The 26745-nt window shown below is 48.3% G+C and overlaps 1 protein-coding gene across 3 annotated transcripts in view; it reads left to right on the forward strand.

Moving 5' to 3' along the window:
• unm_sa1614 (un-named sa1614) overlaps nucleotides 1-26745 on the forward strand; it is a 448364-nt gene that overhangs the window by 283043 nt on the left and 138576 nt on the right. For all 3 annotated transcript variants that reach the window (XR_011948821.1, XM_072515283.1, XM_072515284.1), the window contains exons 11-13: nucleotides 8375-8444; nucleotides 12558-12645; nucleotides 15070-15118. Coding sequence is in view for 2 of the 3 variants with exons in the window: in XM_072515283.1 (XP_072371384.1) it covers nucleotides 8375-8444; nucleotides 12558-12645; nucleotides 15070-15118 (207 nt within the window). In the remaining variant the exon portion in view is untranslated. The remainder of the gene's footprint in view (nucleotides 1-8374; nucleotides 8445-12557; nucleotides 12646-15069; nucleotides 15119-26745) is intronic.

Genomic DNA, 26745 nt, shown 5'->3' on the forward strand with positions numbered 1-26745 from the left:
GTGGGGGGCTGTTCTTTCCTTCATTTACCCATGCGGGGTTCTGGTGTGATTTTACTGGTTGTATGTCTGCTTCTGCCTGCTCTTTTAACTGCGGGTTTGTTTTGTACAGACTGCTCCCAAGCACGGGACAATCTTTTTACGACCCATTTCTCGTTATGAGCCTCCTCTGAGGGATCATAATTCGCGCAAGCTTTTTGTCCTGTTTCTGTGGCATGGGAGATAAGGGTGCGGGTCCATTTGGTCATGTTGTCTGGGGACAAATGGGCGCGGTCTAAGTCTCCAAAAACTGCTGCAAAATGGATCCACAGGCGTCCAGCAAACGCTGTGGAGTGCTCGGTTTTCTTTTGCCTGCATTTGTTGAGGCCATCTGTGGGGTCTCCCTGGTTATATCCGATCGCGTCTAGGACCGCGGTATGCATTTCTGCAAGGGTGCCTCCTATATTCTGTGGGTCAGGAAGGGCTGCTATGACCGAAGGGTCTAGACTCAAAACTGCGAGCTTTACGTGCTCTCGCTCATCCAGGCCGTACATGGTCGCCTGCTGTTTTACTCTGGCAAAGAAGTGGTGGGGGGTCTGAGGTGGGGAGGAACGGTGTGATTTTCTCACATGCGTCCCATAATTGGGTCACTGTTAAGGGGGTGGTATACAAAAATTCCGTGTCGTCCGATGTGGCTGTGCGGTGGGTGGTTACTGGGTTCATTGGAGCCTGAACTATCTGCTCTGTGGGGGGTTGGGGCGCTTTCCTCTTTTGGGGCTTTCCCTGCGCACATGTTCCCTGAACATATCTCTGCGCTGCCTCGTTTAATTCTTCCCAATCAGGGCCGTCTTCCTCATCTAACTTTGCTCCAAAGGTTTCCTGGAATCCTTTCTGAACTGAAAGCAGAGATTGCAGCTCTGCAATCTGCTTCCGGCACTTTGCATGGTCTAGTGAGCTTTGTCTTTGCTCCGTGGTAGCAGCATGGAGTGCTCTTAACGCTGCCTTCAGGTCACTACACTGCCTCTGCAATGCTTCTACCTGCTTCTCGGTTTCTTCTCGTACCAGGACTGCACCCTGATAGGCCTTTTCATACTGGGACTGGAAGCTGCTTAAGTGCGCCAGACAAGACTGGTGTGCCCACTTGGCATCATCCACCTCTCCGTCTTTTGCTGCCAACTTCCTCCTCAACTCTACGTTCTCTCTTTCTACCTCACTAACATCGACCTTGCTCATTCGATGTATGCCTTCTATCTCTTTCCGGAGCATCCTAACGACCTCCTCTGTGCCTCGCAATTGTGCCAAGCAGGACACAATTGCCATCGGCTTGCGAGCTTTTCCTAAGCTCTTCTTGTGAATCTTACTCAGGTTCTCCCACCAAGTATGTCCTATGCACCCGGGACCTGTTTCCTCGTTGTTACAGAATTCGCTCCAAAGGGGCCATCCTTTCCCCTTGAGGTACTTCCTAATTTCTTCCTCCCACGCCGTCGTAAAACCCGCCCCCTCAGTATTTCCCCGGGGCTATCGGGAGCGGCGCTGTTGCTAGTGCTTTCAATCCCGACCCGCTGCACAAACTGTCCTCCATCCTGACCCACTGAGAATCAACCCCTCTGACCCAGCTCCGCACCTTCTCCACATTCGCCACCCAGTGGTAATACATCAGGTTCGGAAGACCCCAAGCCCCTACCTGCCTTCCTCTCTGTAGCAGCACCTTTCTAACGCTGGCCACCTTCCCTCCCCATATGAACAAAGTAATCCTTCCCTCAATCTCTCTGAAAAAAGCCTTTGGCAGGAAAATCGGCAGACATTGAAAACTAAACAGAAATCACAGCAACACGTTCATTTTAACCGCCTGTACCCGACCCGCCAGTGACAGAGGGAGACCATCCCACCTTGCCAGATCAGCTTTCACTCTCCCCACCAAACTAGAAATGTTGTACCTGCGGAGCCCCCCCCCACTCCCGGGCAACCTGCACCCCCAGGTACCTAAAGTAAGTCCCTGCCCTACGGAATAGCAGCCCCCCCACACCTGCCCCCACCCCCGGCAGAGACACCAGAAAATACTCACTCTTATCTAGATTTAGTTTGTACCCTGAGAAAGACCCAAACACTCGAAGCAGCTCCAATATTCCCCCTATCACCACACTCGGTTCCGACACGTAGAACAGCAAGTCATCGGCATATAAGAACACCCTATGCTCTATCCCCCCCCACGCTATTCCTTTCCATACCCCCAAACCTCTTAATGCGATGGCCAACGGCTCAATCGCGAGTTCCAACAGCAGGGGCGACATAGGACATCCCTGCCTAGTCCCACAGTGGAGAGAAAAGTATCTTGAGCTGATGTTGTTTGTGCGGACACTCGCCCTCGGCTCCTTATATAGTAGCTTTACCCAGTTCACAAATCTTGGTCCAATCTCAAGATTGCCATCAAGAACTGCCATCAAGTACCCCCATTCTACCCGGTCAAACGCCTTCTCAGCGTCCAATGCCACAACCACCTCTGTTTCCTTCCCTTCTGCCGGCGCTGTGGTAGTATGCATTAGGGGTCGTGTGGGACTGTGAAGCCGTGATGTAATTGGCTGACAGATCCCGGGTCCTGGTTGGCTGTTGACCTCTAGCTCCGCCCTGAAGGCGGAGTATAAGAACCAGGAGTTCTCCCCCGCAGGCCAGTCTGTTACTGAACTGCGGGGAACAAGTCACGCTTAATAAAGCCTCATCGACTTCACCTCTATTCGTCTCTCGGAGTCTTTGTGCGCTACAATTTATTAAGCGTGCTTAAAGGACTATGGAGCTCAGGATCATCCCGGAATGCCTGAGGATCAGCCCCCACGCAGTGAACTCAGCAGCAGTTTTTAAACACTGGCAGACTTGTTTCGAAGCATACCTCCGAACGGCCCCCGGCCGGGTCACAGAAGACCAGAAACTACAGGTCCTGCACTCGAGGGTAAGCCCGGAAATTTTCCCTCTCATCGAAGACGCAGAGGATTTCCAGACGGCGTTCGCAGCACTAAGGAGCATCTATGTTCGCCCAGTGAACCAGATCTACGCACGCTACCAACTCGCAATGAGACGGCAAAGTCCCGGAGAATCGCTGGACGAATTCTACGCTGCGCTGCTAATTTTGGGACGGGCCTGCAGCTGCCCGCCGGTAAATGCGATTGAACACATGGACATGTTGATGCGCGATGCTTTTGTCGCAGGTATGAACTCTCCCCAAATCCGCCAAAAACTTTTGGAAGAAGAGTTGCTGGGACTCTCAGAGGCACGGGCCCTTGCAGCCTCCCTGGATGTAGCCGCGCGAAACGCCCGCGCGTACGGCCCCGACCGCGCGGCAGCCCCTTGGGCTCCGTGGACCCCCGTCGCGGCAAACCCCACCCCACAGGCTTGCGCGGTTCAGACTCCAAGTCGTCCCGGGGGGGCCCGCTGCTATTTCTGCGGCCAGGCGAAACACCCCCGGCAGTGCTGCCCGGCCCGCGCAACGATTTGCAAGAGCTGCGGGAAAAAGGGCCATTTCGCGGCTGTGTGCCGGTCCCGGGAGGTCGCCGCGGTCCCAGGAGAAGAAGCAGTCCTGCGCGTTTCTAACGCTCCCCAACCCCCCCAGCGCCCTATGTACGACCCGCAGGCGCAGCAATTTTGGGTCCCGGCCACCGCTGTCCCCGGAGAACAAGGAGTCCTGCGCGTTTCAAACGCTCCCCAACCCCCCCAGCGCCCCATGTGCGACCCGCAGGCGCCGCCATTTTGGGTCCCGGCCACCACGAGGGGAGGAGGGGCGCCGCCATCTTGGGACCCCCCAGCCCTGTGCGACGCATGGGGGCGGCCATTTTGTCCACCCCCGCCGCCATCTTGGACGGCAACAATGGACCCCAGCATCGACGCTTCAACGGGGTTCGAGGAAGACGCTGAAGCACTACGACCACGTCTGGCCTCAATGATGCTGGACCAAGCACGGCCCCGGACGCTCCAGACGACGACAACAACGGTGCTGATCAACGGGCACGAGACACCATGCCTGGTCGACTCCGGGAGCACAGAAAGCTTCATCCACCCCGACACGGTAAGACGCTGTTTTTTGACCATCCGTCCCAGTGCGCAAAAGATTTCCCTAGCTGCAGGATCCCACTCCGTACAGATCAAAGGCTACTGCATAGTGACCCTAACGGTGCAAGGGAGGGAGTTTAAAAACTACAGGCTCTACGTCCTTCCCCAACTCTGCGCGCCCACATTACTGGGATTAGACTTCCAGTGCAACCTGCAGAGCCTAACTTTCAAATTCAGCGGCCCAATACCCCCACTCACTATCTGCGGCCTCGCAACCCTCAAGGTTGAGCCCCCATCCTTGTTTGCAAACCTCACCCCGGATTGCAAACCCGTCGCCACTAGGAGCAGACGGTACAGCGCCCAGGACCGGACATTCATTCGGTCCGAAGTCCAGCGGCTACTGAAGGAAGGCATAATCCAGGCCAGCAATAGTCCCTGGAGAGCACAGGTGGTAGTAGTAAAGACAGGGGAGAAGCAAAGGATGGTCATAGACTATAGCCAGACCATCAACAGGTACACACAGCTAGATGCGTACCCTCTCCCCCACATATCCGACATGGTCAATCGGATTGCCCAATATAAGGTCTTCTCCACCGTGGACCTCAAGTCCGCCTACCATCAGCTCCCCATCCGCCCAAGTGACCGCAAGTACACAGCCTTCGAGGCAGACGGGCGATTATACCACTTCCTAAGGGTCCCATTTGGCGTCACAAACGGGGTCTCGGTCTTCCAACGAGAGATGGACCGAATGGTTGATCAACACGGGTTGCAGGCCACGTTCCCGTATCTCGACAATGTAACCATCTGCAGCCACGATCAGCAGGACCACGACGCCAACCTCCAAAAATTCCTCCAGACCGCTAAAGCCTTGAACCTCACATACAACGAGGACAAGTGCGTTTTTAGCACAAACCGGCTAGCCATTTTGGGATATGTAGTGCGCAATGGGATAATAGGCCCCGACCCCGAACGTATGCGCCCCCTCATGGAATTTCCCCTCCCTCACTGCTCAAAAGCCATAAAACGCTGCCTGGGGTTCTTTTCATATTACGCCCAGTGGGTCCCCCAGTACGCAGACAAGGCCCGCCCCCTAATACAGACCACGACCTTCCCTCTGTCGACAGAGGCTTGCCAGGCCTTCAGCCGCATCAAAGCGGATATCGCAAAGGCCACGATGCGCGCCATCGACGAGTCCCTCCCCTTCCAGGTCGAGAGCGACGCCTCCGATGTAGCTCTAGCGGCCACCCTTAACCAAGCGAGCAGACCCGTGGCCTTCTTCTCCCGAACCCTCCACGCCTCAGAAATCCGCCACTCATCAGTGGAAAAGGAAGCCCAAGCCATAGAGGAAGCTGTGCGACATTGGAGGCATTACCTGGCCGGCAGGAGATTCACTCTCCTCACTGACCAACGGTCGGTAGCTTTCATGTTCGAAAATGCACAGCGGGGCAAAATTAAAAATGACAAGATCTTAAGGTGGAGGATCGAGCTCTCCACCTTCAACTACGAGATCTTGTACCGTCCCGGAAAGCTGAACGAGCCGTCCGATGCCCTATCCCGCGGCACATGTGCCAACACACAAATAGACCGTCTCCAAGCCCTCCACGAGGACCTCTGCCACCCGGGGGTCACTCGGTTCTACCATTTTATAAAGTCCCGCAACCTCCCCTACTCTGTGGAGGAGGTCCGTACAGTCACCAGGAAATGCCACATCTGCGCAGAGTGCAAACCGCACTTTTTCAGGCCAGATAGAGCGCACCTGATCAAGGCTTCCCGTCCCTTTGAACGCCTCAGTCTGGATTTCAAAGGGCCCCTCCCCTCCACCGACCGCAACGCATACTTCCTGAACGTGGTGGACGAGTACTCCCGTTTCCCCTTCGCCACCCCCTGCTCTGACATGACAGCGGCCACAGTCATTAAAGCCCTTAACACCATATTCACACTGTTCGGTTGCCCCGCATACGTCCATAGCGACAGGGGGTTCTCCTTCATGAGTGACGAGCTGCGCCAGTTCCTGCTCAGCAAGGGGATAGCCTCGAGCAGGACGACCAGCTACAACCCCCGGGGGAACGGGCAAGTAGAGAGGGAGAACGGCACGGTCTGGAAGACCGTCCTACTGGCCCTACGGTCCAGGGATCTCCCAGTTTCACGGTGGCAGGAGGTCCTCCTGGACGCCCTCCACTCCATCCGGTCGCTACTGTGTACCACTACTAACCAAACGCCTCATGAGCGCCTCCTTGTCTTCCCCAGGAAGTCCTCCTCTGGAACGTCGCTGCCGACCTGGCTGGCGGCCCCAGGACCCATCTTGCTCCGGAAACATGTGCAGGCGCACAAGTCGGACCCGTTGGTCGAGAGGGTTCACCTCCTCCACGCGAACCCGCAGTACGCCTACGTGGAGTACCCCGACGGCCGACAGGACACGGTCTCCCTGCGAGATCTGGCGCCCGCCGGCAACACGCACACCCCCCCGACACCTATCACCCCCTCCCTGCCACCGGCGCACCCCGCGACAGCCCCCTTCCCGGGAGGATCGGTCCTCCTCCCAGGTCTGACCAGAAGTGAAGCTGAAGCAGAAACCGTAAAGCTCCCGGAGGCGACAACACTGGAACAAGCACCACCACCACCAGGGCTGAGGCGATCGACAAGGACGACCAGACCGCCCGACCGACTTGTGGCATCGGTGTAACACTAGAATGTTGTGGACTTTAACGAGAATTTTTTTACCTTTTTCCCTCTTACGAATACTGTAAATAATTCAAAACAAAAAAATACCCTGTACATACTGTGATGACATGCAAAAGTTTTTCCTCCCAGGACCAGCCTTGTAAACCTCTACCACCATGCGAAGCACCACCCCGCCGGGTTCATTTTTAACAAGGGGTGAATGTGGTAGTATGCATTAGGGGTCGTGTGGGACTGTGAAGCCGTGATGTCATTGGCTGACAGATCCCGGGTCCTGGTTGGCTGTTGACCTCTAGCTCCGCCCTGAAGGCGGGGTATAAGAACCAGGAGTTCTCCCCCGCAGGCCAGTCTGTTACTGAACTGCGGGGAACAAGTCACGCTTAATAAAGCCTCATCGTCTTCACCGCTATTCGTCTCTCGGAGTCTTTGTGCGCTACAGGCGCCATAACGACATTCAATTTGAAAAGAGCTGCCTCCCTCTCACGAACCCCGTCCGATCTTCACCTATCACCTTTGGGAGGCACTCCTCCAGCCTACCCACCAGTACCTTCACCAATACTTTTGCATCCACATTCAGAAGCGATATGGGCCTATACGACCCAGACTCCGTCGGGCCCTTATCCTTTATTAGCAGCAGGGAAATCAATGCCTGCCCCAAAGGTTGTGGCAATACCCCCTTCCCTATCGCCTCTTCAAACATCCCCACCATCAGGGGTACCAGCTTATCCTTGAGTTTTTATAATATTCCACCGAAACCGATCCGGGCCACCTTCCCTGACTGCATCCTCCCAATCGCATCCTTTATCTCCTGCTCCACTATTGATCCTTCTAATGTAGCCCTGTCCCCCTCCCCTAACCTCAGGTACTCCAATCCATCTAGAAATTCCTGCATCTCACGGTCTCCCCCAAGTGGCTCTGAACTGTACAACCTCTCATAAAATTCCTCAAAAACCTTGTTAATCAGATCCGGAGCCACCACCAACTTCCCCGCCCTATCCCTCACCTGAATAATTTCCCTTGCCGCTGCTCACAATCCGATTTCAAAGAGTCTTAAAACAAAGAATGGTGGTGGAGAGATGTATCTTTAACATAGGGGGTTGGTTAGTTCAGTTGATTTTAGTTTTGGTAGAAGTTAACATTCTGGCCTTTTAGCAACATAAGTGGTAAATTTGGAATTGTGTGCTATTCAATGTAGTGGTCCTGTGATCACCTCATGCAAGTGCTGTACAAAATTAATCCTGTATTTACTCTGGAGATGTTCTCAAGAGTGCAAATTATGCTGATTGAAGTTGGACTTAATTGTGAAGCCAGAGCAAATTATGGTTCTGCAGAATTGTCAAGTGTAGGAAGAGAGACTATCACAGTTAATGTTCCCGTTCAGATTCGGAATCATCCAAACTTGTGATAGCCAAACAAGGAATAAGGATCAGGCAAATCAAAAAGGTGGATGTGGCCATACAGATGGTACTTACTCTAAATAACATTAGAGCCAAGGGAGGGTCGGGTGGGATGTGCTTCATGTGAGTGCTGCAGGTGCTGCAAATAACAGGAAAACATGACAGGGTGGACATAGAATATAACAGGATAGACATAGTACTTTGCTGTCATAAAAATGTATTTGCTCATACTTTCATGATTATTCTTTTCAACTATGATATAACACACATTTTCTCATATTCAGGTTGAGGAAAGTTTGGCAGAAGAGGAAATGCATCATAAAGAACTGTTACCTGACCATATCACATGGAACAGTGAGTTCAGCATGGGAAAGAGATCGGAACATTGTTTGATTTTGTTTGGCAGTAAATGCCGCTCAGTTTACAACCATCTGTTAACTGAGTAACATCTCTTTTGTCTTTTATACTAAATAAGATTAATTTCCCTGGAGCAAAAAGACTATTAAAAGAAAGGATGGAAAATTAACTCACCTAAAAACAATCCAAGTTAAAATCCACAATTAAAATCATGGAAAGGTATATAGCATGCCTGGATACACTGGTGTGGATTTTAACTTGAGTTAATTTTCCACTCATTAGAGGCAATTGTAGCGACCAATCCTCCTTTAATTGCACTGGGTCCACTTTCCACCAGGAAAGGCATGAAGACCATGTCAAGCAGACAAAGATGAGAGCTCGAGGGCGCACACCAGTATCCAGCTGTGCAGCAGGGAGAGGGTCCTACCAGAGACAAAGGGTGGATTCTCGGAACAGGAAACCATTGTGCTTCTTGGGAGACTCGGAGGAGTACTCCTCCTGATCCCACAAAGACAAGTTTTATACTTATCATTCGCGTCTCTTCTGTCAGCGAACCAGCTGCAAACCTGCTTTCCAAACAGAGGTGACTTTCTGACTTAGGCCCTGGTTATGTGCTCAGGTCCTAGTCACAAGATTTTCCCAGTGCATGAGGCAAGCACCTCTTCCACATGCAAACTCTGCAGCTGAAAAACAGATAGGGTCAGGGTTTTATCGGATAAAAAAACAATCGCGCTTTAACTGTTCATTTGCCCAGTTTCAGCTGCACAGACCTATAGGGCGTGATCGAAGGTTTCTAAGTGTAATTTGTGGCGGTTTTGCTGGGAGTTTCTCCCCAGCTCTGTCGGTGAGTTTCCCACTGCTATCTAACCATGAGGGCGCGATTTATCTGAATGGGGACAGAGTCCCGTAATGCGCGAGATTAGCCGGGTGTTTCCTAGCGCTCAGAGCGCTAAGGAACACTCCGTTATATAACACCGATCTGGGTAGCTCGGGGGCCTCAGCAGGGAACTCCCCGACGAGGCCACACTTAGCCCCGTTTTCTGCACAGAGGAACTCTGCTTGCTGGAACTCCTCAGTGCAGCGAGAGATCAGGACGCCATTTTTAAATGCTGTCCCGATGCCCCTGTATAGGGCACACCCTATCCCAATCACAAGTGAAAGGAGCTTTGGGGCACGATCTACCCAAATGGGGAAAGTGTCCCGTAGCGCAAGTTTAGCCGGGTCTTTCCTGATGCTCAGAATGCTGAAAAACACACCACTATCTAACGCCCATCCGGGTAGATTGGGGGCCTCAGCGGGAAATGCCCAGACGAGGCCGGACGTATTAGCCCTGTTTTCTGCACTGAGGAGTTCTGCAGAGCTCCTCACTACAGTGAGACATCAGGACGCCATTTTTTTTCAATAACATTTTTTATTCTCCTCCTTTTTCACATTTTCATCCATATTTACGTCCACCGACAAACAATCAACGGTAACAAATACAATGTCAATCCCCTGACCAACAATTCCTCCCTCCCATCAATCCCCAAACTACCCTCAACATTTTAAACACAAACATCAAAGAAAAGGATTCAGTAATCCACCATCCACCCATACATAGTCACTAACAACATACACAGTCCAACACCCCCCTCCCCCTGAACACCCCCCCCCCCCCCACTATCCCAACCCCTCCCCCCACTATCCCAACCCCTCCCCCCTAATATTCGATGTCATCCAATTCTTGAAAGTACATAATAAACAAAGCCCATGAATTGTAGAACCCTTCCATCCCCTCAATTCAAACTTCACCTTCTCGAGTGTTCAAAACTCCAACAGATCCCCCCAGTCACGCCAGGGCACAGGGTGGAGAAACTGATCTCCAGGACGCCATTTTTTATTGGCCTCCCAATCTCTCAAGCCCGCCACGTGTTCCCCAACATAGTATAAGGGGGTCTCCGGGTCCACCACATCCACCTGGCAGGGCACGCCCCAGCCCAATCCACCACTGCGAACAAAATGCCACCTTGGAACCCTGGCAGTGCCAGCCTGGCACCCCAGCAGTGCCCCTGCCAGTGCCAGGCTAGCGCCCAGTGGGCACTGCCTGGGTGCTAGGCTGGCAGTGCCAGTGTACCACCCTGCCTACAGGGAATGCATCTGGGAGACCCTCAAGTGTTGTTCCATCTGATCCCCGTTTTTTTTACAAAAAATATACTTTATACGTAAAATCGCTATTAAACATTACAGAACATTTTGAATTGTTATGACTGTACATTTCCTCCAAAGTTACATATTCACTTGACTTTCTTGCATTGAATTGGGATTACATTCCACACATTTCCCTGTTTACGTAACCATTCTTTCTTAAATATTTACATCGTCATGTTTCTTTTATACATTGGAGTGTTAATGACCCAGACCGAGGAGTTTTACATGGTTATCAGCCCCTCGGTGTAGATTTTCTGGAAGACCTTACACAGTGGCCTTTCCCCATTGCGCCTTGGCGGCAGCTGCCCCAAGCTTGAGTGCGTCCATCAGCATGTTGTCATGGACCTTGGAATGTGCCAGTCTGCAACACTCGGTCGAGGACAATTCTTTGCACTGGAAGATCAGCAAGTTTCGGGTGGACCAAAGAGTGTCTTTCACCGAGATGATGACCTACCAGCAGCAGTTGATGTTTGTCTCGATGTGTGTCCCTGGAAACAGTCCGTAGAGCACAGAGTCCTGTGTCACAGAGCTGCTCGGGATGAACCTTGACAAATATCACTGCATCTCTCTCCAGACCTTCTTTGCAAAGGAGATTCCACAAGGAGGTGGGCGACCGTCTCATCTCCCCCGCAGCCACTCCGAGGGCAGCGTGCGACGGCGCTGAGACTTTGGTGTACATGAAGGATCTGACGGGGAGGGCCCTTCTCACCACCAGCCAAGCTAGGTCTTGGTACTTGTTTGACAGTTCTGGTGATGAGCGTTCTGCCAGATAACTCTGACAGTCTGCTCAGAGAACGATCCTACATCCTCCACAGTCTCCTTTTCCCTAAGGGCCTCGAGGACATTACGTGCAGACAGCGCTGACCCGAGGTCTCTAAGGCGAGGGGGGTTAGACCCCATGCCTTGGTTTAACCTCAGGAATGCATATGAAAGTGAGACGAGCTGTCTCAATCTAATATGCAGATTTGTCAGAGTGGCCGGGATTCACACTGCGACGTCTCGTGTGATGCGTTAGATCCTGATGTTCATATGCACGCATGTGCAAACACACAAGTTTTGGGCGAGATTTACCGACCACCCCGCCACGTGTTTTTGCCAGCGAAGGCGGCCCGCCAGCGGGATCGCGTTAGGTCACGCGAGGTGTGGCAAGGGTAGTTTTCATGAAAATGAAAAGAATGTAAATTATTTCACACTCAACTTGGTAACAGAGAAGGGCAGCACGGTGGCTCAGTGGTTAGCATTGCTGCCTCAAGGCACCGAGGTCCCAGGTTCGATCCCGGCTCTGGGTCACTGTCCGTGTGGAGTTTGCACATTCTCCCCGTGTTTGCGTGGGTTTCGCCCCCACAACTCAAAGATGTGCAGGGTAGGTGGATTGAACATGCTAAATTGTCCCTTAATTGGAAAAAATTAATTGGGTCTAAATTTATTTTTTTAAACTTGCTAACAGTGAACAACAGCTAAAAAAAAGGTTAAGATAAATTAGCTTGATGCCATAATCTTTTTAAACTCACACATGAACAGTGTGAATTGGTGTTACCATTTCCCATTGCTTGCACCCCTTGCCCGGGAAACCCATGTGCCGGCATGAACAGCCGGTAAATCCCACCCTTTAGTTCTTGAGCAGCAATCAGGAATGACAAGCTGGCAGATTTTACTTCCCTCTCCATAGCCTGTGGGCCCTCAGATCAGTTTTGGTACTTCAAATGCTCCCTAAGATGAGATCAAGGATTAGAGCAGAGGTGTTTCAATTGACTTCGGTGTCCCTGAACTAGGGAAAGAAAGCCATTGGGAACATTCTTGGTCTGTAAAGGCCTGACCATCAAGAGAGGTCAACTGTAAAATTATGTTCTAAATTATGTCGTCCTAATGAGATAGTAGAATGCATCATCTACAAATTTTAAAATTAATTTCTGTTTCACCCAGCCCAACCGGCAGCCAGCGAAGCTCAATCTCCTGACCTGTCAAGTGAAACCCAGTTTGGAAGATAAAAAGTGCTTTGACCTCATTTCACGTATGAGCTATCATTTTGATTTTTTTTAACTCTACTTTTAGTGTGGTAATTTTGTACTATTCATTATTTCATGGCATATGTTGATTAGTGTAATGTATTTGTGATCAAGATATGTATTGTTCTTTGTTCTTTACACATGGATCGGATGGGTATAGAGGGATACGGCACAAGGAAGTGCTGAGGGTTTTGGCAAAGGTTGGTATCTTGGTCGGTACAGGCTTGGAGGGCCGAAGGGCCTGTTCCTGTGCTGTATTGTTGTTTGTTCTTTATCTCTTTTAGTCTGAAGTTTCAAACAGAGAAATGCAGTAGTATCCTCAGATTTTGTTGTCCATTTTCTTTGCTAAGCTTGTCTGCCATTACTGTCCATATTGCCCATGTTCCAACAACAATACATTCGCCCGAGAGATAGAACCAATACTTCACACCCCACATTAGATAAGGGGAAAAATATTTCATCCTTGTATCCTTGGACAGCTGATATTTGTTTATTTTGTAATAATTTCACCAAATGAACTTACCAAGTGTCTTTGATATCATTTTTTTGTAGAAGTAAAGAGCTATTCCTTGGAAGACTAAATAGTTAAGTAGATTATATGAAGGAGCATGTTGCACATAATGTGAGAAAGAAAGACTCATTAGGGATATACAGTTGGAGCCAATTAGAAAGGTAAGGAGCGATAAGGCCCTATTGGGATTTGAAGGTGAGAACAAGAAGTTTAAGATTGCAACTCGGGTGAAGGAGAATTAATTGATTTCAACAAGGATTGGGGTTTAGGGTTATGTTCGTGTAGGCCGTGAAGAAACAAGCTGCAACATTTGGTCTGGCTTGCAGTTTATGGAAGGCGCTAGAGAAATCAAGGTTTGAGGTGTTTTAATTGTAAGTTCAGTCAATATTTAGAGGTAAAAGAAAATAATTCTAGTAATCGATTGTATCTGAAGGAGCAGAGCTCAGAGTGAGCACTTTGTCATACCTCTTGACTCAGCCACAGCTTGAATCCAGGAAGGTTGCTAGCGGGTTAAGTTGTAAACAGGTATAAATCAAAGAAGTTTCTCCTTTTTGGTTGGGAATGCACAAGCTAATTCTATGAATTGTGACCCATGGGCCAAACTTTACATCCTATGAAGACTGAAATCATTGTCTTTGACCCCAGTTACAAACCATGTACCTTTTCCACCAATTCCACCCATCTCCTCCACCAATTCCACCCATTACCTCTACCACTACCTCACATTGAACCAACCTTGTTATCCTGTTCAATTTGAGCTTCCAATCCCAAAAAGTTTCCATCACAAAGACCTTCAACTTTCAACTCTATAATATCACCTGCCTCCAACTTACCTCAGTTCATTTGTTGCTGAAACCTTCAGCCATGACATTGTTACCTCTAGATTCTATTATTTGAAGTATCTTAATGGTCGCCTTTCTGCTCTCCACTGTCTGCAAGGTTCAGCTCTGCCTGGATCTGAAGCCCAAGTCCCATTCATCCATCACCCTTGGCTTACATTGGCTCCAGTTGCCCCATGTCTATGATTTAAAATACTCATCTTCACGGTTAAATCCCTTCATGGCCTTCTCCCTCCCGGTCTCTGCAACCACTTTTGCCTTCCAAGCTGTTCCAAATTCTTCATTCATCTGATTTTTCTTCTTGTGCATCTTCTTCCTCCTGTCATCGCACTATTAGTGACCAGGCCATAAATTCATGAACTCATGATCTGGAATGCCCTTCCTGAACGGCTCTGCCTCTCTATTTTCTTTTCTTCATTTCAGAGCTTCTTCAATCAAGCTTTTGGTCACCCCCTCTTAATATCCTTCTTTTGGGTCGATGTCCTTTTTTTAAGTTATACTTCTGTAAAGTGCTTTGGTATGTTTCTCTAAACTAAAGTTGTGTAAATGCAAGTTCTCATAACAGGCACATCAGCAGCAGTGATTAGCATACCCAATATGCTGACCACCTAATTTTCCATCCACGTTAATTTTTAAAAGACTGATAATCAGGCAGACCCAGAACAGGACCTCAGTGCTGATTATGCTCATTTAAAAACCTGCCCAATAATTTGTCAAGTTTCCTTTTTTATGGGTGAGAATCTCATTTTAAAATAAAGAAAGGATATTTGTGATATCAATTTGAATGCCAGAGTGAGTCAACTATTTAACTCTAGAGTGACAAAGCCTGAGTTATGGTCTTCCTCGCTCAGTGTTATGTTTCTTCTACTAGGTAAATGGTAATTCACCAACATAAAGTGGAAGTACATGATCCTTATTTTCATTTCTGCAGGGACCAAATAAATGTTGAATCCAGATTAAATATTTAATGACTGTAAATTCAAATATGAACACATTGAATGTCAGGTCGTCCCACGAGATTGTTGCTTTTTCTCCTTCAGTTAATTTAGTGTAATGCGATTTGGTTTTTTTCCTTTTAGATAACCGCACGTATCACTTTCTGGCAGACGATGAGCAGGATTGCATGGCGTAAGTAGAAAGCTGTCCAGTTGTGTGTAGATAATGGATTGTGCAGTGTGTTATGAGTTAGCTCCATGGTTTGAAATTATGTCATACCTGAGAGACCCAAGTTTGGATCGGTAAAGTATATAAGCATGGCTGTGTTTATTGATATATAAATAAATAATCCAGAATGTATTCAAAGTAAAACGCGGTACAGGTCTTGCAGAGCAGGAAGCTGGGTCATCACTCACTTCTGGGCCCATTGGTGGGACCCAGGCTGCGAGAACAAAATTCCAACCCCAGTTTTGGATTCCTCTGCACATCCTCTCACATTTTTGTTGGAATTGGAGGGTTTTAATTTTTTTTAAGCATATGCATTGATTTTGAATCTTCTGAACATATTTCCAGAAGGCTTTATTCCAGCATCATTTGTGTAACTTGTTCCTGTTATCACATTTGAATTTTCTTCAGTTTTCGTATTTATTTCAATGCAGCAATGATTCAAGCCATACATTTTAAACGTAGCTTAATGTTCAGTTGAATGAAGCTTTGACAGTATTGCATTTCTTAGATTAACGTCTGATTAACTGGAGAGAATTCTACGCATTTGTCCTCCCACCTCCAATTCCCAATTCCTGCACGTTAGTATGCCTAAATCCAACAGCTATTCTTTCCAGGTAAATAAATTTCCTCCTTTGCTGCTCAAGTTTCTCATTTTAGTTTGCTCTCACCTTATTTGAAAGTCCATGGTCTGGTTCAAGACCCAATTTTTATTCTCAGCTCCTTTTTTTCATGGTCACAATTCCTGGCTGTTCTTTGATTCCTGGCCCTGCTCTTCGTTTTCTATACCAGGTGAAATTCTTTGCTACGGAAGATTTGAAACAGTTTATGACACCCTGGGCTAGGGAGTAATCAATTCCAGCCCCTTTGACCCAGAGTCGCAACATAACTGAATTAACCAATAATACTTACAAGGTTTTTGAGATCTTTGGCCCTAGATTGCTCCAATAACTTACAGGCACCGGATTTGTAAGTAAAAAACAAAAACTGTTTATTTATAACAAGAAAAGAGTTAAAACATGCAATAATTAAACTAGAATAACGGCCTCCTAATCTATTACTTTCCCCTTTGACGGTCCCACCTTTTACCCAACACACAAGACAGATGCACACAGGGGAAGGGGATACAATGATAGGGGATTAAGATATGGAAGTAAGAGAGACGTGTTCTTATTGCTGATGTTGAAGTCTTTGAAGTCGGATAAATTCCCAGGAAGCAGAGCTTTGAAAACCACCAGTTGGGTTGGATCTTCTGGTATGTGCATTCAGTCAGAACTCACAATTATCAGCCTCACTGAGGTAAAATTAGAGTTCTGCAATATTCAGATTTTAAAAGGAAATTTCCAACTAGCCCAGCCTGTCTGGTGCTGGCCTGGATCTTCCTGAAGGTTTAAATGGTTGTGGAGAGAGAGAGAAAGGCTTTTTATTCAGGACCTTAGAGAGGTCACCTGGAAAGAGAGAAATGAGAACTGTGGTTCTCCAAACCAAATCAAAAGAACCTCACTCTACAAAATGGAGCCAGTCTGAGTTTGGCAGAACATTCTGGAACACCAGCATCAATCATCATCGAGAACCAATCAAGCCCCAGAAATCAAAGTAGCCAATTGGCTGTCAGCCACGTCCATCAAAAATGTAATCACTGGTCCAGACCTATTGGCACTGGTAGCAGGGGTCTCCTGAGGCCAGACCAAACAGCACATCTGCTTGGGAGGGGGAGTGGGGTCAGTAATTGTCCAGATGCAAAAGTTGTAACGGCTAAGCTAACAAAAAAATAAAGGGAACATACAAGGGAAATTAGGTTTTAATAGGAGGATCCTTACAACCTGAAGATAAATTCTCAAGACTGTTGCACTGTTGTACTTCCCAAGTACTTCAAGATCCCAAGGCCACTGTGCTTAAAAGCAACTCTCCAACTCAACATGAGTAATGTACAAGAATAGGCAATGGCAGTCATTTAAAGAACACATGGATGAACTTCAGCAATTTTACATCGTTGTCTGGCGTAAGAGTAACACTGGGAAGGTGAGTCAACAATGGCTAACAAGGGAAATCAGAGATAGTGTTAAGCCAAAGAGGAGACATATAAATTGGCCAGAAAAAGCAGCAAGCCTGAGGACTGGAGGAAATTAAAAATTCAGCGGAGGAGGACAAAGGGTTTATTTCGGAAGGGCAAATAGAATACAAGAGTAAGCTTGCAGAAAACATAAAAACTGACTGAAAAAGCTTCCATCAATATGTGAAGAGAAAAAGACTGGTGAAGACAGATGTAGGTCCCTTACAGTTAGAATCAGGTGAATTCATAATGGACAACAAAGAGATGGCAGACCAGTTGAACAATTACTTTGGATTTGTCTTCACTAAGGAGGACACAAATAACCTTGTGGAAATACTTGGAGACAGAGGGTCAAGCATGAAGGAGGAACTGAAGGAAATCCTTCTTAGTCAGGCAATTGTATTGGGGATGGGATTAAAACCCTATAAGTCCCCAGGGCCTGATGCTCTGCACCCCAGAGTACTTAAGGAAGTTGCCCTAGAAATAGTGGACTCATTGGTGATCATTTTCCAGCATTCTGTACACTCTATAAGAGTTCGAATGGATTAGAGGGTAGCTAATGTAACCCTACTTTTTAAAAAAGGAGGGAGAGAGAAAACGGGAATTATGGACCGGTTATGGACTCTATCAGTTATAGAGAAAATGTTGGAGTCAATTATTAAGGATGAAATAACTGAGCATTTGGAAAGCGGGGACTGGACCAGTCAGCATGGATTCACTAAAGGGAAATCATGCTTGACAAATCTCTGGACCAGTAGAGTGGACAAGGGTGAACCAGTAGGTGTTGTGTATCTGGATTTTCAAAAGGCTTTTGACAAGATCCCACACAAGAGATCAGTGAGCAAAATTTAAAGCTCATAGTATTGGGGGTTATGTATTGATGTGGATAAAGAACTGGTTGGCAGATGGAAAGCAGAGAGTGGGAATAAATGGGTCCTTTTCAGAGTGGCAGGCAATGACTAGTGAGGTAGAACAGGGTTCAGTATTGGGATGCCAGCTGTCCACAATATACATATAAAATCCTGATGGGACTGGACTGGTGGGAAGAATGTTCCCGATGATGGGGACGTCCAGAACTAGAGCTCACAGCCTAAGAATAAGGGGTAAGCAATTCAGGACTGAGATGAGGAAGTACTTCTCTCAGAGTTGTGAACTGGTGCAATTCTCTACCACAGAAAGTTGTTGGAGCCAGTTCGTTGGATATATTCAAGAGGGAGCTGGACGTGGCCCTTCGGGCTAAAGGGATCAAGGGGTATGGAGAGAAAGCAGGAGTGAGACAAAATTTGCATGATCAGCCATGATCATATTGAATGGTGGTGCAGTCTCGAAGGGCCGAATGGCCTCCTCTATGTTTCTATGACCTGTGCAGAAATTCAAAACGAGAGCTGGAATTTGGTTCTCATAGCCTGGGCCCTAGTGGTAACCCATGTGGCAGAGGACCCACCTGCCATTGGTGAAATTACAGTGGAGATGGAAAGAGTTCCTTAATTGGGCATTTTAGGGGCTCAGTTGGCCTCTGGGTGGGGACATCTTTTTGGTTATTGACAATATGGCAAGGGACATTAAGGAACAGCTGTCATCCAAAAATGTCCTAGAGCATTATGACCCAAGGAAGGAGTTGGTGGTCACGTGTGGCGCATCACCTTACGGGGTAGGAGCCGTCTTAGCCCATAGAGGAAGGAATGGGGAAGAACGGCCAATAGCTTATGCTTCGAGGACCTTGGCGATGGCTGAGAGAAAGTACGCCCAAATCGAGAAGGAAGGACTGGCGGTGATATTTGCAGTATGCCACCTCTTGCCTTCCTTCACCTTTTTTATAGGCTCTTCCAACTCCAATTCCTCCCCAGAAGACTGGTAGAATTGACCGCTGGGAGCTATAAATATAAAATAGCCCTACAACTACGATGACTTGCCTGTGAAAACCACAACCATGTTCCTTTAGATGAGGTGTGGCTCCAGCTGGAGATTTTTCATTTTAATTCTCATTGACTTCATTTTTGCTTGGTCTTCTTGGTGTCATATTTGATTAAATTCTTGTCTTCGTGTTTAGGACAACTACTCTCTCCTCTGGCATTCAGCACTTGTGTCCATATCTGGATCAAAGCTGCGATATAGAGTTTGGAGCCAGATGGTTTTGACAGCCTGAACTGAGTATTAGTGAACAGGTTATTAGTGAGTCTGTGTCACATTTACTTTCTATGTCATTTTCCTGACACTTAAACATTTGGACTCACCTTTATATAATAGTGGATGTCATTTTCAGTTTGGATAAAGGGAGAAATCTGTTCATTGCAAATTAGTGACCTTTAAACACCATTATACGAATACATTAAAGTCAATGGAGAGAAGAAACATCAGGCATAATGTATAATGGTCAGCTACTGTAATGACCTCCAATTGGCATTATTGGTTGGCCAATTGGAGTATGCCCTGTGTAGTTGACTGGAATGCTAGCAGCACTGTTTGGAGCTGCTCTTGTATATAGTTATTGCAAATAAACACTGGTGTAGTGACGGAACCCCTGCCTCCTGTGGATTATTACAGTGGTGACGAGGTAAACAAAGAACCTTGCGGAGACCAGCTGCCGCACTCAGAGGGTAAGCCTTGCTATTTCAAAAATGCCATTTTTTGGGAGGTTAGATGCATTCGACCTGACTATTGAGGACTAGTCCCAGTATGTGGAGAGAATGTGTTACTTCTTCCAGGCCAATGAGATAATGAAGGACGAAAGGAAACGGGTTATCCTGCTGTCGGCGTGCGGACCCTCAGCCTTCGCCATTATACGTAGTCTAACTTATCCCGATACGCCGGACACGATACCTTTCCAAGAATTAACGAAATTGGTGGAAGAGCACTATGACCCAAAACCACCCCTCATTTTACGTAGGTACAGATTCTACACAACGAAGCGGGAAGACAGAGAGTCAGTCACGAATTTCTTGACCCGCCTGAGAAGGCTGGCGGAAAAATGTGAGTTTGGCAGACACTAAATGAAATGCTTCGGGACCGGTTAGTGTGTGGCATAAACGGTCTCACAATACAGAAGCGCCTGTTGGCGGAAACGCAGCTAGACTGCAGGTGGGCGTTACAACTCGCACTGTCCCTAGAAAAGGCAGCAAGTGGGGCGCAGGAACTACACGGCACGCCAATGGAGGTAGATACCTGTGAGAGGGACTACCGCAACGGGTCCAGCTACCAGATAGCCGCCCTCAGGAAAAGCCTGAGGAATAGAGGGCCAAAGGAAAACCCCAGAACTGCCCCCAAGTCTGCTAGGACTAACTGGAGACTGAGGGAACTACCGGCTGAGACTCCCCCAACAGAGAAGGACCGTTTCTGGCACCAGACAGAGTGGGGTAACAGCGACAGAAACCCTAGAAGGAGGTGGCAAAAGAGGAATAGCAGGTGGGGACGCAGGGAAGTACACAACCTAGATGCCCCATCCTCCTCCGAAGGGGAACAGTTATATAATATTGCGACAAAGAAAGCAGAACCTATTAAGATTACCCCACGGGTGAACGGTCGGCCGACAATAATGGAAATAGACACGGGTGCGGCCGTATCAGTAATGGTTTTTAAAAAAATCAAAGATGGACTCCAGCCAAAACCTACACGGGGGAACCCCTGGAAGTTCTAGGCACGACTCATGTACCCGTGGAATATGACAAACAATTGCTTAGATTACCGTTGACGATAGTAGGGGGCTCTGGACCGAACTTAATAGGACGGAACTGGCTGAAAGACCTAAAATTAGATTGGATGAAAATTTTCCAGAGTGGAAGCGGGCAGTTGAGTGGAGTACTCCAAAAATACCCGGAGGTCTTCCAAGAAGGTTTGGGGGGAATTATAGGCGCCAAAGCAACTTTGCACGTGGACCCAGAAGCCCTTCCGAAATTTTGTAAGGCCAGGCCGGTACCTTTTGCATTAAGGAAGAAAGTAGATGTTGAAATAGAAAGGTTACGGCGCGACGGCATTATCAGACCAGTACAGTTCTCAGAATGGGCAGCGCCGGTGGTACCAATTTTGAAGCCAGACGGCTCGATACGTCTCTGTGGAGATTTCAAACAGACGGTAAACAAATACGCACTGCTGGACAAATACCCGATCCCGAAAATAGACGACCTATATGCCAAATTGGCAGGTGGACTTTTGTTCATGAAACTGGACATGAGCCACGCCTACCTGCAGTTAAAACTGGACAAGGACTCCCAGAAGTTCGCTACGATCAACACCCTGAAGGGACTTTTTCATTATACTAGGCTACCTTTCGGAGTGTCATCAGCCTGCGCTATATTCCAGCATATGATGGAAAATATTCTGCAGGGACTACCACAGGTGGCGATTTATTTGGACGATGTCTTAATCACGGATAGGACAAACAGGGAACACTTAAGGAACCTGGAGGAAGTGCTCAGGCGTTTCGCAAAGGCAGGCGTATGGCTGAAAAGAGAAAAATGTGTTTTTCTGGCCCCACAAGTGATGTACCTGGGATATAAAGTTGACGAGTCGAACGTACACCCATTGGAAGACAGAGTAAGGGCAATAAAAGAAGCCCCAGCTCCCACCACGGTCCAGGAGCTACGATCATTTCTAGGGTTGGCAACCTATTATGGCAAATTTATTGAAGATAGGGCGTCCATCCTAGAACCCCTCCACCAGCTACTAAAAAACGGACAAGAATGGAAATGGTCCGCCGCCAAAACCGAGCACTTAGGGACATTAAGGAACAGCTGTCATCCGAAAATGTCCTCGAGCATTATGACCCAAGGAAGGAGTTGGTGGTCACGTGTGACGCATCACCTTACGGGGTAGGAGCCGTCTTAGCCCATAGAGGAAGGAATGGGGAAGAACGGCCAATAGCCTATGCTTCGAGGACCTTGGCGATGGCTGAGAGAAAGTACGCCCAAATCGAGAAGGAAGGACTGGCGGTGATATTTGCAGTAAAAAAATTTCACCAGTATCTGTACGGGCGGAAATTCACCATAGTGACGGACCATAAGCCGTTATTAGGGTTATTAAAAGAAGACAAGTCAATACCCCCGATTTGCATCAGCTAGAATCCAATGCTGGGCGTTGCTACTGGCGGCGTATAGATACGTTCTGGTGCACAGACCGGGAACACGAGTAGCAAATGCAGATGCTTTGAGCAGACTTCCCCTCCCAGACACCCCGCCGCTAATACCGAAAGTAGATGAGACAGTAATGACTCTAAATTTCTTGGACACCCTACCAGTGGACGCACAACATATTTGGTTGTGGACGCAAAAAGACCCAGTTTTAGCCAAGATGAAGCATTTACTGCTAACAGGGGAACTGGAGAGACCAGTGGAGCCCCAGATGCATCCATACTGGAGCAGAAGGGACCAAATAACCGTAGAAAACGGTATCCTATTATGGGGAGCCCGGGTAATAGTCCCAGCTCAGGGCCGTCGGGCAACCTTAACCGAGTTACATCACGGACACCCAGGGGTGTCTAAAATGAAGATGCTAGCTCGAAGCTACGTTTGGTGGCCAGGATTGGACACAGACATAGCAGCCTTGGTACATCGGTGCCAGGAGTGCCAACAGGGGCAAAGAGTGCCACCAGCTGCGCAATTGCACCCGTGGGAATGGCCAGGCAGACCGTGGACCCGCCTGCATATTGACCACGCCGGCCCTTTCATGGGCTCAATGTTTTTGGTGATAGTGGACGCCCACTCCAAATGGTTGGATGTCTACCGGGTAAACGCGGCAAGCACAGCATCGACAATTGAAAAGCTCAGGGCCTTGTTTGCAATACATGGACTTCCGGAGGTATTGGTGTCGGACAACGGAACGGCATTCACAAGTGGGGAATTTGGAAAATTCCTAAAGGGAAATGGAGTCCGCCACATCAAAACAGCCCCTTACCATCCAGCGTCCAACGGCCTGGCAGAGAAAGCGGTCCAGACACTAAAAGCGGGACTCAAGAAGCAGCCGGCAGCGTCAATGGACACAAAGCTCTCCTGCTGGCTGTTTGATTACAGGACCACACCGCATTCCACAACGGGCATACCGCCAGCTGAACTCTTAATGGGAAGGCGGCTGCGAACGAGGCTGAGTCTCCTTTTCCCAAATTTAACGGGGAAAGTGGAGAAACAACAGGAGGTCCAACGCAGAGGGCATGATAATAGTCGGCAGCAGAGACATTTCCAGGTGGGGGCACCGGTTTGGGTCAAGAATTATGGGAATGAACCAGCGTGGGTCAAAGGCACGGTAGAGTCCCAAATAGGGCCCATATCCTATGAAGTTTCGATAGGAGGTAAGGTGCTGAAGAAACACCTAGACCAAATAAGGGCAGCGGAACCACACCTGGAGGCAGTCAAAGCAGGACCGCCTCAAGCTGGGATAGCTCAGACGGGAAAGATACCCACACCCCAGCCCTGAGCAATTTCTCCAGACCCTGTCATCCAGGCGTCAGAGTCGGAGATGGACACGTTCGACGAGGCCGCCATGCCACCTCTCCCCGAGGAAGAGGAAGAACAACTTCCAAGGAGGTCGTCAAGGAAAAGACGGACACCTATAAGGTACACCCCACCCACGTCGGAGAACGACCCGGCGGACGACACAGAGGTGACAGACCCGGACAGGAGGAGCAGGAAGAAGCTCAAAGGAATGCCAGCTGGCAGGAATTCCTCGGACCTTGGGGGGGAGGGTGTAATGACCTCCAATTGGCATTATTGGTTGGCCAATTGGAGTATGAGCTCCCTCAATGATAGCTCATTGAGAGGGCCCATATAAGCACCTGTGTAGGCTTTGTGAGGCAGTCTTAAGTTGACTGGAATGCTAGCAGCACTGTTTGGAGCTGCTCTTGTATATAGTTATTGCAAATAAACACTGGTGTAGTGACGGAACCCCTGCCTCCTGTGGATTATTACAACTACCATACCTGCCTTTGAGTCCTCCTGGCCCCAATTAGGTAGCTGACTGTACTCCTTAGTGTTATCTGTCAGCAGCTAACTCTCACTTAATTTCTCTCATCTTCTCTTTGGTTTAAAATTTTTGATATTTTTATGTTGTAACTTTTCTATCTATCTTAAAACCTTTTTACATTAAAAATACCCACAGTTGCTTTGTACCATATCTTACATGAAGATGTTCCCCTGCCTGGGGCCTTTTGCAGCTTGTCTAGTGCTAATGACCACATTTGTTGTCCTGGCCAGATTCCTCACATTTCTTGTGAATCTAAGAGTAGATTGAAAGGTTTAAAAAGAAAGGTAGAAATAAACCTTGCTGGTCTTAAGTGTTATAACCCTCCTGAGGACCATGGGAAAACAATCATTGATCACCCTATGGAACTCTTGGAATATGAGCTGCCTAGGTAGAGGGTGGAGGCCAACCACTTGGGGCTTGTTAGGGGCAAAATATAAAAGCAGGCCCAACTCAGGGCCTGACAGAATAAATCCTCCCAGCTAGGATTGCACTGGCAGTGAGATCCTGCATTAAGCAGACCTGTGTAAAAATGTAAATAAATTCACCTTCGTTAACAAGAGCTTCCTTATGAATGAAAAGCAAATTACTGCGGATGCTGGAATCTGAAACCAAAGAGAAAATGCTGGAAAATCTCAGCAGGTCTGGCAGCATCTGTAGGGAGAGAAAAGAGCTAACGTTTCGAGTCCAGATGACCCTTTGTTAAAGCTAAAAGACTTAGAAAGTAGGAAATATTTATACTGTGGCGTGAGAGACTGAAAGATGATTCATAGCCACAGAAACCAAGGGGACAGAATGCTAATGGCCACAGAAACCAAGGGAAAAGAGTGCCAATGACAGTCCCCAGAGAGAACAAAAGGTGTGAACGGCCAAACAGCAGCGAAACTAACATCGGAGGGTAAATTGTGACAGATGTAGATGTGGGAGGAGGGAAGGGGGAAGCAAAGGGGAGAAAAGGTAAGGAAAGGGGGAAAGATAGGGGGGGAAATATATATGAAGTAAGACAAGAAAGAAAGAAATGGTAAACGGCAGTTAAAATGAAATGGGATGAAAACAAAGGGGTCAAGGTGGGGTAGAGATAATCATCTGAAGTTGTTGAATTTGTGTTGCAACCGGAAGGCTGTAGCGTGCCTCCGAAGGTTTTTCAGAACGTCTGAGCAGGATTAAGGGTGCCAAAGCCCACATCTATGTCTATCCTATTGCTCAGCCCGGTATCTCCGGGCGAGACTGGTTCCTCATGCGCTACTTATTGAGGTGGGCGCAGAACTGCGACAGATGCAAGATGTAGGAGTCAGTTTGCGGATTGGGCTGCGGCGGTGGTGTCAGTGATGAAACCTGATAAAACCATCCGGCTGTGTGGGGACTTCAAGCTTACTGTAACAGGGCTTCGCGATTGCACTGCTGTTGAAGCCCCAGGTTCAGGATCTATATGCACAGCTGGCCGAGGGCTGGTCATTTACAAAGCTCGATATGAGCCATGTGTACCTACAGGTGGAGCTTGACCCAGTGTCTAGAAAATTTGGCACGATAAATACACAGCGACGGTTGTTGAATACACCCGCCTTCCATTTGGAGTTTTGTCAGCCCTCACGGTAATTTAGAGCATGATGGAGAACATCTTACAGGGCTTGCCAAAAGAGGTTGTCTACTTAGATGACGTTCTTATCACCGGTTCCATAGAGCAGGAGCACATGGAAAATCTCCCGGAGGTACTCAGCCGGGCAGCCGTTTTGCTCAAGTGGGTGCCTGACTAAAATGTAGTACATGTGTTTTCCGTGCCAAGGCAGTGACCTACCTCAAATACCATGTGGATAGTGATGAGTTGCACCCAGTTGAGAATAAAGTTCAGGTTATAAAGGGGACCTCCAGTCCGCAGACGACACTGAACCCGGGTCCCTTTTGGGCCTCGATAAATTCTACGACAAGTTTATCGCAAACCTGGCCTCCTTGCATGTGTTGTTGTGGAAAGATCAGAAATGGTGCTGGGCCGCATCTCAGGATGAGGCATTCATGGCATGAAGAGGTGCCTATCTTCCAAACAACTCTTGAAACACTGTGGCCCAACTAGGCCTTGACTTTGATGTGTGATACTTCTCTAATGGCATTGGGCAGTGCTGGCCCTTGAGTGGAGTGACAGCATGGAAAGCCCCTTGCATTTGTCTCGAGGACCTTGGCGGACGCTGAGCACGAATACACACAAATTGAGATGGAAGGTCTTGCTGTTATCTTTGGAATTAAGAAATTTCACTAATATACGTATGGTTGGCATTTCAATATCATAACGGACCACAGCTGTTGCTTGGCCTTTTCCAAGAGGACAAGAGCATGCTGCCTATTGTGTCAGCCAGGATTCAACGGTGAGCCCTCCTGGTTTCCGCTTACGAGTACACATTTCAACACCACTCGGGTACCAGGATCGCCCATACGGATACGCTCAGCTGGTTGCTGGTGCCCACGAGCGCCCCGTTCCTACCTTTGGCATAAGGTGATTGCAGCTCAGAATCTTCTGGACACCTTAACGATGACATCTGCTCCAGTGTGTGCATGGACACAGAGCGACCTGGCATTGGCAAAGCTTCACCATATGTTACTCAAT

Source organism: Scyliorhinus torazame, chromosome 8 (assembly GCF_047496885.1).
Source record: "Scyliorhinus torazame isolate Kashiwa2021f chromosome 8, sScyTor2.1, whole genome shotgun sequence".
NCBI classification, from domain to species: Eukaryota; Metazoa; Chordata; class Chondrichthyes; order Carcharhiniformes; family Scyliorhinidae; genus Scyliorhinus; species Scyliorhinus torazame.